We start from the raw sequence: 15,580 nt of genomic DNA, 5'->3' as shown, positions 1-15,580 counted from the left end.
TTAGGCTATTAAAATCAGCTTTTCGAAAATCTGGCACTTTAACAGAATTTTCTCCTACTGGTCTATTCCATTCTATGCTAAATCTGATTTCTTTGTGATCACTGTTCCCTAGCTCACTCCCTATTTCGATGTCATTAATTTGTTTCCCTGTTAGTTAACACTAAATCTAAAATATTATTTAATATTATTTATTATTTTGGAAGTCGGCTTTTAAATAACGTAAAGCTCGGTATTAGGAACACTATTGAAACCCGTATTGGAGTCTTTAGCTGAATGCGAATATTTTTTTGTTATATAATTTTTAAAATTATAAAATTAGTTCTCATTATTAGAATTATTAGTTCTCATGACATCATCATAGCCAAGGCGGTGTGATCAACCAATGGGCACGTTGCTTTTAGCCCTCCATGACGACACACGAGCGGTTCCAGGGAGGGACCCGGCCTCTCATTAGCACATTCTCTTAATCTCTGAATAGCTCAACTGTTCCCTGTAAGCGTCATCACAGACTAGGCCATAATGTCTTGTATCCACTCATATCTAACTCACTGTGTCATTGCTCATATTTTTCTCTTATTCAATTCCTCGGCCCTACCAAACCACCCTAACATATAACAACAAATGCATTCTTTAGTAATAAGATCTGTTGTTTTAGCGATGCATGAGGTCACGAAAGTTGTCCCAGTAAAGGGATTAAATATGTCCTCACATTAACAGATGCGTGACAAGGCCCACAACAACCTGACTTTTCAACTATGAGTGACGTCACAAGATGTCCAATGAGGCCTTGGCATCCTACTTTTCTATGTAGTGTATTTAATGTTGTTATTCAAAAAAATGGCTATGCTATCCATCCCCAACCTAACCTAACTTCATCACAAGTTTAAGAATATACATTGTATACGTTTTTATTATTTTTATTGGTAATAAAAGTTTACATTCTAGTCTTATAAAGAAACACAATGGGGACAAGCATAATATTTCAGATAACGGTCATAGCAAACTCAGTGCTTGGTAATTTGCTAGGTAGTTCTACTCCAGCTGCTCTATCATTTCAAATCAGGTTAATTCCTACACAGCAACAGCGATTATTTATCACTGTAGATGAATTGTACACTATATTACACAGGTAGATATCATACATCTAGCAACTCGGTATTCTAATACCTGTATTCATATGCTAGTCATCTACAGCTGTAATCATTCATTGTGCAATAGTAAGTTCAAACCTCAAATAGCTACCCAAATGTCGTACCGCAATTTAAGCAGAATCGTACGTCTGGCAGCATAGCAGATCAGCTGTCCTAATATCTGTGTTCATAGGTTAGTCAGCTGTCCTCACATCCATCAAATAGCTGCCTAAATGTCGCACCCCAATTCATCCACCTGGCAACACAGCTAAATCCTAGCTAGTATATTCATAGGTTAATAATATCAGGACCTCAAAAATCCTAATCTTGCTACGCAAATCGGTTAACTCGTTTCTAAACCAACAGTCACAAATGCATACAAACATACACACACACGTACTCCACAACCCATACATACATACCTACACATACTCCACAACCCATACATGCATAGAGAATAGCCTGTTTTTGCCACCATTGCCCCGTAAATCAGATGTAATGTATACCATATGAATCCCTAAATGTATTAAGAATAAGATTTCAGTAACCTCACAGCTCATTCACCCCAAGTAATCTTAAATTTTTGTACTGTTAATTCATATTAATGCATACCAATCATATTAATGCATACCAATCATATTAATGCATACCAATCATATTAATGCATGCCAATCATATTAATGCATACCAATCATATTAATGCATACCATTCATATTATTCTAGCAAGTCCAAAATATTATTAAACACACTATTCAAACACATCAAATATTGTAATTATATGAATAATTACCCACCTACATACTATTCAATGGATAAACCAGGGTGTATTTTATCCCATTTAAATAAATATATTACTAATAAAAAGCTAAGGTGTGGTAAGGAGCACTAAAATATATTAATTTAACCTCATTCACAAAAAATGCAACACTTGTACATTCACTAAAAATTCACAAAATAAAAAAACACCCAGTATAAAACACATACACATTTAACACACTATAGCATTTGACACAAATATTCCATTTACACGGGAAATACAACATTTGCATACCAGATATGACATTCATGCACAAATGAATGTATTTTGTGTATTTTTACACACAAAATATATCATTTACACACAAAATATGCCATTCACACACAAAAATTACCATTTACACTCCAAGTGTAACATTTACACATGGTATGATATTTTCATATATATAACAAATTGCATATATGCTCATACAATCAAAAAGCACTTTCACTAAAATTACACAATTCCATAAACACATTTTTCACAAAATACCCACACATTGTCTCATAAACCAAATATACATGAAGATCTATTTTCAGATATTATATACAGAACTTACACAAATACACAATTCACACAAAAAAATACAGTTGCACCAGTTTCACTTCAGCAAATTAAAAACACAACTTGCATAATACACTATTTGCACAAAACGATTATAAAACACGGACAATTATTACACAAATTGTGTAATTAATACACATCTCTGCACAATACAAGCAAACTTGCTATATAATTACGCAACTTGCACAATGACAATCAATACACAAAGATATAAATAAACAATTCGTCCATATACAATTACACAACATACACAATACACAACTTGCACAATTATTGCACATCTCTCATAATTATTACTCAACTTGCATAAATACAATCAAATACATATCCAGCACAAATACATACAATACACAACTATCCCAAATGTGTAAATACACAACCAGCACAAATACACAATTCACACAAATACAATTACAACATATACACAACTTGCACAAAGTATAATAATACACAACTAGCCCAAACATGAACAATACATAACTAGTGCATATACATTAAATACACAACTACACAGTTCCACAAATACACATACAAAACATGTACAATTAATACACAGCTTGCACAAACGATACACAATTTGAGGGAATATAATCAATACGTAATTGCAATCATCATACAACGTATGCAAAATACATAGCCTGCACAATTAATAATACATAGCCTGCACAATTAATACACAACTTGTACAATTATAATTATTGTGCTATTTGTACAAATACAATCATAGCCAACTAGGCCAAACAATTTGCATAATATTTTTCTAGGTATGTTTAGGACATTAATTATAATATGCTGAGTTTAACACTCCCCAAAGTTAGAATTTCACATGAATGAACGATACGCCTGACGTCCTATGAGTTCAATATAAAAACACATTTTCCATTAATGTTACAACATTATTAGTGCTAAACTATTCATCTAACATATGTCCATTGTTTTAATGCTTTATTAATACCCCCCTGGTTACATCCTCTTCAATTGTCACCCATATGACTCTAACCCTAACAGGGTAATTTACTCTATTTTCTGAACAAGCTAGATCATTACCACTAAGATATTATATATACTACTCTACACAGCCTCACCTAACCTGACCTAGCATATCCAAAAGCTAGATTTGATTAAAATTGGTAAAATTTATGCTGTCCCACCTAAATTCAAACCAATTTAAGACAATTTACACCAAATATACCCAAAATGTTTTGTAGCATAGCACACCCAAAGCTCATTTCACGCCAAGTTTTAACCTATTCCATCCGACCCTAAACAACCTTACCTAGCATATCCAAAGCTAGATTTGATTAAAGTTGGCAAAATGTATGCTGACTCCACCTAAATTTATCCTAATTTAAGACAATTTCCACCAAATATATCCAAATGTTTTGTATTTTGCACAGCCAAACCCCATTTTTAGCCCCATTTTAAGCTATTCCATCTAAACTTCCAATATCCAACATCCAGTCTTTACACATCATCCCCCATTCCCAAGACCATTTCATAGAGCTAGTGATGTGTCCGTCTAGCTATTTCCAATTTCCAGATTAGTTTACTATCATCAATCCTACCAAACCAGACTTAACCAAACCTATCCTAACACAACATTAGGTAAATTCATCCACATTATCCCAATTTGTATCAATTCCACAAAATTTAACCTAATTATATCAAACCAAAACCCCCAAATTCTACTAAATGAATCTATGCTCATCACATCCAGAGCACGAGCTGACTGTTAGAGCTGCTAATGTCTACTTCCAACTCCCATTCCACCCTGGATTACAGCTAATTTTGCTAATTAATATTAGAAGTGTGTTGTTACTAGGTATTTTCCTCAAATTACCACAAATCAGCCACTTTGGACCTAACCTCTGATAGGACTCAGAAAAGTGTTAATTTCGTAAATATACCTAAATGCCCGTGACTGACCTGCAGAGGTCTTATTGGAGCTTTGTTGAATATTGTATCTATATTCTTAGAAAGGTGAAGTTTTGGATATGAACCTAACCACACTGCCTATTCTGCTTGGACTTTTGTTGAACATTGTATCCATATTCATAGAACGTGATGCTTTTGAATATGAACCTAACTGCCCCATGCCTATTAAACTTGGATTTATGTTCAATATTGTAGCTATATTGTTGGGTAAGTGTTTTGTTGTTACACATCAACTCAGCAACCCTGCACCTAACCTCCCTTTACCCAACTTCAAATGTATCGTATTTTTTTTTTGGGGGGGGGGAGGGAGGGAGGAAAGTATTCTTTGCGCATCAACCCAACTGTCGTGGACCTCACCTCTGATACATGGATCTTGGTTTAATATTGCATCGTATTCTTAACCATATTTTTTTTTTCACATCAATACAACCATCCCCAACCTAACCTCTATTACCTGAGGGGTTAATGGAAAATGTGTTAATAATGGGAATTTTCTCTATATCAGTTCAACTTAACCATCCTTAACCTAACCTTATATACATGGATCTGAACTCCATTTTACAACATATTTTTTCAGAAAGGGATATGACTCACTAAAACTATACAATTACCATAACTAAATTTTCCTTATCCTAACGCATAACTAGGGGGTTTAGACCCCTCATACCTCGAAATTATACTATATATTTAAGGTAGAAATATATTTTCACATTAACGTAACATATCCCATATTCACCCCTACAATTTTTAATTACCCTATACTATAATTTCGATGTAAGGGGGGTATAGTATACCCCCCCCTTACCTCCAAATAGGTAAGGATAATATATATCCTCGAAATAATGGATAGCATAGCCATTTTTTGAATAATAACATTAAATACACTACATAAAAAAGTAGGATGCCAAGGCCTCATTGGACATCTTGTGACGTCACTCATAATTGAAAAGTCAGGTTGTTGTGGGCCTTGTCACGCATCTGTTAATGTGAGGACATATTTAATCCCTTTACTGGGACAACTTTTGTGACCTCATGCATCGCTAAAACAACAGATCTTATTACTAAAGAATGTATTTGTTATTATATGTTAGGGTGGTTTGGTAGGGCCGAGGAATTGAATAAGAGAAAAATATGAGCAATGATAGAGTGAGTTAGATATGAGTGGATACAAGACATTATGGCCTAGTCTGTGATGACGCTTAAAGGGAACAGTTGAGCTATTCAGAGATTAAGAGAATGTGCTAATGAGAGGCCGGGTCCCTCCCTGGAACCGCTCGTGTGTCGTCATGGAGGGCTAAAAGCAACGTGCCCATTGGTTGATTACACTGCGTTGGCTATGATGATGTCATGAGAACATCAGAATGAAGGTAACTGCAGAAGGCCTATTGTAAACATACGAAGCGGGTTCTACTCATTCTAGTTCATATATATATGTACACAGAATGAGTATTTTGATTGGTTATATGCTACAGTGAGTTGTTTTTTTTTTAGCATTGAGACATACAAGGGATTAGCAGTGGGGGAGGAATAAATGAAAATGAGTCATGTTATAGCTTGCTTTTAAAAATTATATAATAACAAAAATATCCGCATTCAGCTGGAGACTCCAATAGGGGCTTTCAGTAGAGTTCCTATGCCTGAATTTTACGTTATTTTAACGCTGACTTCCAAAATGACGAAGACTAGAATGCAACTTTAAAAACGCACCTGGATGGCAGCGACATCTCGCCGGGGTGATAAAAATGACTACGCCTACAGTGCAACTCGTTACATTGTGTTACAGAGGACTAAAACTGGTAGACCGTAATATTCATATGGAAGGAGATGTAATGGAGATGGACTAAGTCATACTTTCATTTAAAAATGACATTTTGGACTGCAAAAAGTTGATTTGCGTTACGTTACGTTGTGTTACATTGTGTTACAGAGGGCTAAAAGGGGTAGAGGTCAATATTTATATGGTAAGAGATGGACTAAGTCATACTTTCATTTAAAAACGATATTTGGTCTGTAGAAATATGATGATGATGATGACGATTTCCTCGTTACGTTACAATGTGTTACAAAGTCTAATACTAGTAGACATCAATTATTTATATGGGAAGAGATGTAATGGAGATGGGCTAACCCTCACTTTCCGTTTCAAAATGACATTTTGGACTGCAAAAAGTTGATTTGCGTTACGTTACGTTGCGTTACATTGTGTTACAGAGGGCTAAAACTGGTAGACGCCAATATTTTATATGGTGAGAGATGTAATGAAGATGGACTAAGTCATACTTTCATTTAAAAACGATATTTGGTCTGTAGAAAGTTGATTTGCGTTACGTTACGTTACGTTACATTGTGTTATAGAGGGTTAAAACTGGTATACCGTAATATTCATATGCTATGAGATGTAATGGAGATAGTGTTTGGCTAAATGGGGTTCACATTTCAATAATGATATTCGGACAACAGCCAGAAAGTTGATCTCCACGTTACTTAATGATGATATAATGCGATGCAAGCGTGTGCTAATATTTTATTTGTGTTTAGAATGTAAGGGCTATAGGAGATTGTCTAGACTAGCATACATTTTCAAACGCTATTTATGTAGGCAGTAGAAAGACTGTTTTCCATTACGCTACATTGACTGTGATACAAGAACTGAAAATAGCCATAGTCCAGAGCTATTTCACTATCGACTCACCCGGTCTTATTCTCATCGATTGGTGTTTACATTGGATGATGTAGGTCTTAAGAGAGACAGCCTTGAACTCGGGGATAATGAACAAGTCAATTTAATAATAGTATCAAGACTGTGTTTTTCCATATTGTCGTATATATGTTTACTCGCCAAATGGAGAGAGAATGAACGGCGCGTTTGAGATAAAGCGAGGATTGACCGTGATGTGTATGTTTGTTTTACCACAGTGAATATGAAGCTATATTATGCTATGTCTATCAGTTGTTGAATAAACGCTTACGTTACGTTATGTGATACAAGAACTAAACAAGCTTGTGGTAATCTTTTATTGTGTTTGGATGTAATGGTTAAACATGGTGTACATTTCATTATTCAGACATCGGACAGAAAGTTGCTCGTTACTCTTAAAAATGATATTGGGCAAAGAACGAAGTTAGCATATTGGTCGTGTTACCTTATAAGGTTATAAGGGTGAGAGTGATGGGGGCTCGAAAATTGACATTAGTGGCCATCCTCTGATGCGCTGTCAGTCTAAGTGAAATGGAAAAAGATACGTGAACAGCGGCAGCAGGAGAAAGGAAATGATGGTACTTTCCCCAACTATTAAATGATCTGGAGAGAGAGAGAGAGAGAGAGAGAGAAACCACTGACTGCTATGTATATCCCACGCAGTTGTGTTTACAACAAATTTGTTATAATAATAAGATTGAAGACCAGCTTATGACTGGATAATCTTAAAAAAAAGTTATTTGAGCAAAGAATGATGATACTAAGGCTTAGCACAGAACATCTGGTCTGGGAAGGGAGCAGTGATACTTGATGGTTTGGGCATGGAGGGGATGGTAGGGGTATGGGTTTGGTGGGGGTGGATGGGGAGAGGGTAAGGCCGTCCCATCACCTTGTCAATCTCACAACGTCTCAAACCATCGCGAAGGTTAGACCTTAACGAGATAGCTCCGCACAACAGTAATGGCTGTAGGAAGAAGAGGTGATGGAGATTGAGTAAACATGCATACATTTCATTGATCACAGTTAACAAGAACAATTTGTAGGTAGAGATCGCGTCTCCGTGACGATGTGAAATGTTTCTCTCTTTTAGTAAACGCGAACCTACCGACTTTGACTGAGTTTACTAAGTGATGTGCCGTGTGGTGGACTTTAGACAGAGAGACAGAGACAGAGAGACAGAGAGAGAGAGACGGAGTCGTGGACCGTAGCTGCATCTCCCCTTCCTTAACGAAAAATGCACTGGGTAATGGATGCTCAACCACTTCCGTCGAGTCTGAGGAAGTAATGGATGTCATTGCCTACCCTCCGGAAGGGGGAGATATAACCAAACTACTTGGAAAGAGTCTTCAGTTACCCTCTAACCAGTGACCAGTACGCACACCCCTCCGCGGACATTGATAAACGCTTAAGGGTAAAGGTTCACACCGTCCAACTCTGACACCTATACACTCCTTCATCACCAACTGTTTGCCTCATCTCATTCACAACTTAAGAGTGAGTGCTCTCTTTCTATTCCTCATTATCCTCCTCCTACACACTTCATACCATGTATGTCCCAACTATCACCCTCATGCTCCATCTCCAAACACAGATGCATAACTCGAAGAAATTAGACTTGAAAAAACGATTAAGCCAAATGGACTCTACTCTCTCATCCTCTCACACTTACGGCTTCCTGTAGGGGGAGCTAATGGTTTGTCTAACCGCAAATGACCCCGAGCAGTCTCACGACGAGGGGAAGCTCCACTCACCCTTCCCTCCCTCCCTCCCTCCCCTACTCCTCCCCCACCCCAAACAACATAACAGACTATGTTGGGACTCCTCTCACCTTACTTACGATCATCAAAACTATTATCGTCACACAGGATTAAGTCTACGCCAAACACACATACATATTCATTTACTCTTTCCTCATATTCCACTCTTATCCTTGTATTTCTTACTCTCCTGCGCTGCGACTAGAACCGCGCCCACCATCTGCACACCCAACAACATGTCCTCCACTCTTTCCTGACCACATACCATAACACCGGACGCTCACATGCGCCAAACTTCCGGGAAATTCCCCCCAAACCCCTTGTGACTAGAGCGACGCCCCACACCTGCCCAGGTGCCACTCATGAGTGCCACCTGGGCAGGTGGCGCGCGTCGCTCTAGTCACATATTTCCCTACTGCAGGCAGCACATTGTACTGCCCATTAGCAGGCAGCACATTGTACTGCCCATTAGCAGGCAGCACATTGTACTGCCCATTAGCAGGCAGCACATTGTACTGCCCATTAGCAGGCAGCACATTGTACTGCCCATTAGCAGGCAGCACATTAAACACAAAGGAACGTACGTGTGTGTGTGTACTCACCTAGTTGTACTTGCGGGTGTTGAGCTGTGGCTTTTTGGTCCCGCCTCTCAACTGTCTATCAACTGGTGTACAGATTCCTGAACCTCTATCAAATCTTCATTTGAAACTGTTTATGGGTTCAGCCTACTCCACATGACTACTTAATGCATTTCATTTGTTAACTACTATGACACTGAAAAAAATCTAACGTCTCTGTGGCTCATTTGGGTACTAAGTTTCCACCTGTGTCCCCATGTTCGTGTTCCACCCGTGTTAAATAGCTTGTCTTTGTCCACCCTGTCAATTCCCCTGAGAATTTTGAAGGTAGTTATCATGTCTCCCCTTATTCTTCTGTTTTCCAGGGATGTGAGGTTCAGCTCCCTTAGCCTTTCCTCGTAGCTCATACCTCTCAGTTCCGTGACTAGTCCGGTGGTATACCTCTGAATCTTCTCTAACTTTGTCTTGTGTTTAACTAGGTATGGAATCCAGGCTGGAGCTGCATACTCCAGGATTGGTCTGACATAAGTGGTATACAGGGTTCTGGTGCTTTTGTGTTGAAACATTTTAGAAAAGTACATTCATTATTATGTGTTGACACAAGAGCGGTCTCGCTGCTTTAAGTACATTGTTGCTTGTGTTTACACCGGCGCACCTAACTCTCTAACACACACTTTCCTTTGTACCAGACCTCCAAAAGGCCGCATGAGTCGAGCGCAGGAAGTGAGGCTACAACAGCAGCAACGGAAGGAGAGGCTGGAACTGAACCTCCAGCAGCAGCAGATTAAGCACCAACAGCAAAAGCAGCTGCAGCAGCAGCAGATACAGAAGCAACAGAAGATTAAGGAGGAGAGGGCGCAACGAGCGAAGGAGGCAAAGGAGGAGCGAGTTGCGCACCCGGCACCACCGCAGGTGAAGGAAGAGGAGGAAAAGGAACGCACCTCTCACCCGGCCACGCTGGAACAGATGCAGCAAATGCATGAACAGATGACCGCAGAAATACACCTCCTCATGCAGCAACAGATGCAGAAAATGCAGCAGCTGTTACAACAGAAGAAGGAACACCAGATGCGCAAACAGAAGAAACAGGAGTATCAAGAGCAGCAGAGAATGCAACAAAGAATGCAAGAGTCCGTCGAGGAGGAGAACAAGAAGGTAGGATATCAGAGGATGTCGTTATCAGATGTAGTGTGTTCACGATAGCCGTTGGGTCAGGTTGGGTTGAATTGGGTCAGGTTAGGCTGAATTGGGTCAGGTTAGGTTGAATTGGGTCAGGTTAGGTTGGGCTGGGTTGGGTCAGGTTTGCTTAGGTTAAGTTAGCTTTGGCTACAGTACGATGGGAAGGGTTAGGTTTGCTTAGGCTGTTAGGTTAGGTTGCATTGGGTTAGATTAGGATATGTGTTAAGGTAGATTGGGTTAGTTTATCAGGCAGCCAAACGCCTAACCTGCCATGTAAATAATGACACGCTCAGATGCTACACTTTATCATTACAATATATTTCTGGGTTAATTAACATAGAGAGTAGTTGCTTGGTTTTGGACTGGAGGCCAATTAACCTCTGAAGAGTGGTTGTAGGCATCACAAGAGCCCAATGACCAGCAAGTGTACATTCCTCAACAGCATTCAAACTAAAGTAAATTTTCAAGTGTACGGACACCGGAAACGGGATACACTTCTCTTCGAAGAGAAGTGTATCCCGCTTCTCTGTTCTTCTCCTTCGAAGAGAAATGTGGCTGTTACATCTATTCGTCCGTCACTACATTCTAAGGAAGAAAGTTGTAACTCAACATGCCTTCCATCACACAAGTGCTCCGGACTTGCCTGACAGAATGTGACAAAATGGAACTTTCACAGTATGTAGTTTTAATAATTAGACTTAATATCAGATGGCCTTTAACAAGGAAACATTTTTTTATGAAATCATTGTCTTGTGATTTGCAGCCACTAACTGGGGGATATTTGCAGCCACTAACTGGGGGATATTTGCAGCCACTAACTGGGGGATATTTGCAGCCACTAACTGGGGGATATTTGCAGCCACTAACTGGGGGATATTTGCAGCCACTAACTGGGGGATATTTGCAGCCACTAACTGGGGATATTTGCAGCCACTAACTGGGGATATTTGCAGCCACTAACTGGGGATATTTGCAGCCACTAACTGGGGATATTTGCAGCCACTAACTAAGAGATATTGACGTCTTTATTTTATTTGTGAGAGTGTTACTGATAAAGTATCCAGAAATGGGAACATAACCTACAAGACTATTATCAAATAATGCATTTGTTACGTCGGACCCAAAATATCCTAACCTTAACAGTATTTCATAATAATTTCCTGATTATTATAGGCGTATTTGGCTCTTGTCTCCGGCAGAGAACAGCACCAGATGAAGACTCTGATCCTGACCCTCCTGGGCCTGATGCTCCTCCCTCTCCCAGTCTTGATAGTCTTCCTACGACCGTCCAAGATGAGGAAGGAAGTCAAATAACCGGAAACGCTCAAGAAGAAGTTACTGATGATCCCAAGGTAGTACGGTCCAGAGAGTGAAGACTGTGTGTCGTGTCCAGGGCTTTTGCCTCAAAGTTCTCGTGTTTAGCATCCACAACGCCTAAACAAAGCTAATCTACCATAACTATTTTTAGCCTTCCAATGTTTTATATATATATATATATATATATATATAATATAATATGTATATATGTATATATATGTCGTACCTAATAGCCAGAACGCACTTCTCAGCCTAATATGCAAGGCCCGATTTGCCTAATAAGCCAAGTTTTCATGAATTAATTGTTTTTCGACTACCTAACCTACCTAACCTAACCTAACCCAACTTTTTCGGCTACCTAACCTAACCTATAAAGATAGGTTAGGTTAGGTAGGGTTGGTTGGGTTCGGTCATATATCTACGTTAATTTTAACTCCAATAAAAACAAATTGACCTCATACATAATGAAATGGGTAACTTTATCATTTCATAAGAAAAAAATTAGAAAAAATATATTAATTCAGGAAAACTTGGCTTATTAGGCAAATCAGGCCTTGCATATTAGGCTGAGAAGTGCGTTCTGGCTATTAGGTACGACATATATATACATATATACATATATATATATATATATATATATATATATATATATATATATATATATATATATATATATATATATATATATATATATAATATAATATGCATATGTATGTATGTATATGTATGTATGCATGTATATATATATATATGTATTAGTATGTTTTAACTGCGGTCTTTCTTGTAGACTTATGTTATTGAATGACACGAGATCAATGATCCTAACACGAATCTTCTCTATTTGTTTTTTTCTTCAATTGAGAAGGAAATTGAAAAATAACTCTCCAAATTTAATTTTACATTTTTATTATGACCTGACACTAAGAGATACATTCTGTTGACCCTTGTCAACGTAATCAAAGACAGTTCTTGGGGAGAAGCGAGGAGGGGGGGCGAGGACCCGGCCGGGGGGGGGGGGGGGGAAGGGTTCCAATAACACCAAGTTACACTCTGCCATCTATGAGAACAGGGCGAAACATGCTATATAATGTGCCGGTCATCACGGAAACATAGGAAAGTGGCAAGTTACAATGGGCCTATTGGCCAACAAGTGAAGTTCTTCACCTCATTCCTGGCTATATATATCAGACAACACAAACAAATTTTAACCTGTTGATGGTTGACTTAGTTTGTTGATGTATAATGCCTCGCCAGTGTGTAGTCTTCTATTGTCGTTGTATTTGTCCATTATTTTGGTGTTCCTTAAGGTATCTCTGATGGTCAGGTATTCATTTACTATGGTTCAGAAATAGTTCAAAATGGTGACGTTGATGAATGAGACACATACATGAAGTGACAATAGAAGACAACACGGGCATTATACATCAACATAATATTGACGTGTCCATGTGACGTCAACACAATATTGACGTGTCCTTGGACTAATGAGCATTTATAAGTTGCCGAAGTTTGTAATCTTCTGGTGATGCAAAACCACTTCAAACAAGTCGTATGGCCGGACGTCCGGGGTGGCACAGAGTCCAGCCAGGCTGTGGGATAAATACCAGGGATAGATAGTGAGGAAATTAAATAAATACTACTGTAAAATAAGAATGCAAAATAAATGAACTTATAAGTCCTTAGCTTTTACCAAACATCGAGCCAATCCCCATGTCTTAGGAAGGTATGTGGGCTGTATCAGGTACAGTTACTTATTAACACCAGGATAATGATGGAAGAAACACAATGTACCTGTTGGCATTTAAACACATCAGCATTGTAGTTTACAATGGAATAAATAATAAAACACCGTACAATGACTGTAAATACTGGTTGTGTTCTTAGTATCAAAAAGATCTGAACACTACACAGTCTAGCCAGGCGCTTGACTGCACAGTCAATAACTGAGATTGTCTAATAATTATAACAACTAGTTATATGATACAAGCAAGATATTATATGCAAATAGGCAAGTAAATATGATTAATGATAACTGTGATAGCAATCGATAATTTATACTGATAAATTATATATACATATATTTATACATATATTTATACATTCAGATTAAATTGTAAAGATTAAGATAAGGTGCTTAATTGGTTGAGGAGTTTTCCCTCGATATAACGGCAAACTGACTTATTGAATAGATTAAGGTTATTAAGTATGCAAAATTGGCCAATTATAACACACACTACAAACACCTAAAACTTATTAGTTCTGATAGCCGGTTATCGATATGACTGTTGCCATATTTAAGATCTCTCTTGATGAGATATGGCACAATATTTTGATGAGATAACAGTGTTGCTGCAGTGATTGTATACATGCTGTAGTGTTTATCTTGGATTAAGATTGTGTTGTGGTGGTAAGCGAGGAGCGAGGACCCGGCCGGGTGGGGTGGGAAGAGCGAGGACCCGGCGTGGGGTCGGTGACGTGTTGGGCCTCGTTACTACCTTACTTCAAGCAATTATACACGTGCATAATATGTAAATAATTTTGTGCTTGTTAGTCAGGAAAATGTGTATATAAGCCCACTCAACGGCTGTGAGATCCGAACTAGCAGTATGCTAGTCCGAGGTTAATGGGTGTCTAAATTATTTAAGGACAAAGAAGAAAATGTGGAAGGAGCGGGAGTGAATGATGAAGGACCGCCAGATGAAGCAGCAGGTGAAGCAGCAGGTGAAGCAGCAGGTGAAGCAGCAGGTGAAGCAGAAGAACAAGAGGAGGAGGAAGATGACATCTCAGATGAGGTGGAGGAGCTGGTGGCAGGTATCGGCAGTGAGGACCGGCGCCGCCAGCTGGCCAACACAGAGAAGGCCCGGGCTCTCCTCTCCTCCAGTAAGCCCCCCATCAGGCAGCTCATCCAGGCCGGCATACTTCCACCGCTCGTCGCCTGTATGGACAAGAGTGACAGGTGAGAGCTTGGCAGACCACCGTCAGGCTGGGGACTCTTAAGCTTTACTCAACTCAGCTTATTCCTTAGTCAGGTTAGACCTAATTTATACAAAACCAGGTTAGGGCTAAGCTTTATCCAGTCCAAGTTAAACTGTATCATAATGATATTTGTATTTGTCTTAGGAAGAGTACAATACATGTTTAAGTATATTGCAGGTAGCTGAGAGTGAGCCATGCCTGGTGAACTATGGAGCCACTATAATCGGACTGTGATAGGGCTCACTAATGCTCATAGCAAGTATGGACAATCTTATATTATGAGTATCTAAGACATACACAGGGAAAACATAATCTAAATCTATAAGAAACTGTCCGAGGTTGTTTGGCTCTCCGAGGTTGGAGGCCAGAAGCTCGGGCTAGTCTCATTTGCAGTATTAAAGGGGATTTTATGGGAAGTGTCATAAAGAAACGGGGGTCGTGTGTTGGTCCCCATGCCATCGTTAAAGGGCGTTCAGCCCTTATACCTCTTCACGAAGTTGGTTGATATGAAATACACCATTCAGAGTCTGTGCAGTTTAGTATTACTTTAAATGAGAAAATCCGTAGGAGCAGTGATGAGGGTTCGAACCTATGCGGTGAGTGTTCCCACACATTCACCTTAGTGACTAAACCACAACATTTTAATTTT

The 15,580-nt window shown here is 38.9% G+C and overlaps 1 protein-coding gene across 6 annotated transcripts in view; it reads left to right on the top strand.

Moving 5' to 3' along the window:
* LOC123763697 (importin subunit alpha-1) overlaps window positions 1-15,580 on the top strand; it is a 95,834-nt gene that overhangs the window by 34,657 nt on the left and 45,597 nt on the right. For all 6 annotated transcript variants that reach the window (XR_011222696.1, XM_045750984.2, XM_069304279.1 and 3 more), the window contains 3 exons: window positions 10,149-10,614; window positions 11,838-11,990; window positions 14,601-14,911. Coding sequence is in view for 5 of the 6 variants with exons in the window: in XM_045750984.2 (XP_045606940.1) it covers window positions 10,149-10,614; window positions 11,838-11,990; window positions 14,601-14,911 (930 nt within the window). In the remaining variant the exon portion in view is untranslated. The remainder of the gene's footprint in view (window positions 1-10,148; window positions 10,615-11,837; window positions 11,991-14,600; window positions 14,912-15,580) is intronic.

The sequence above is a fragment of the Procambarus clarkii genome, chromosome 52 (genome assembly GCF_040958095.1).
Source record: "Procambarus clarkii isolate CNS0578487 chromosome 52, FALCON_Pclarkii_2.0, whole genome shotgun sequence".
Lineage (NCBI taxonomy): Eukaryota > Metazoa > Arthropoda > Malacostraca > Decapoda > Cambaridae > Procambarus > Procambarus clarkii.
The sequence above is the reverse complement of the archived record's forward strand: the minus strand, read 5'-3'. Positions and strand labels throughout refer to the sequence as shown.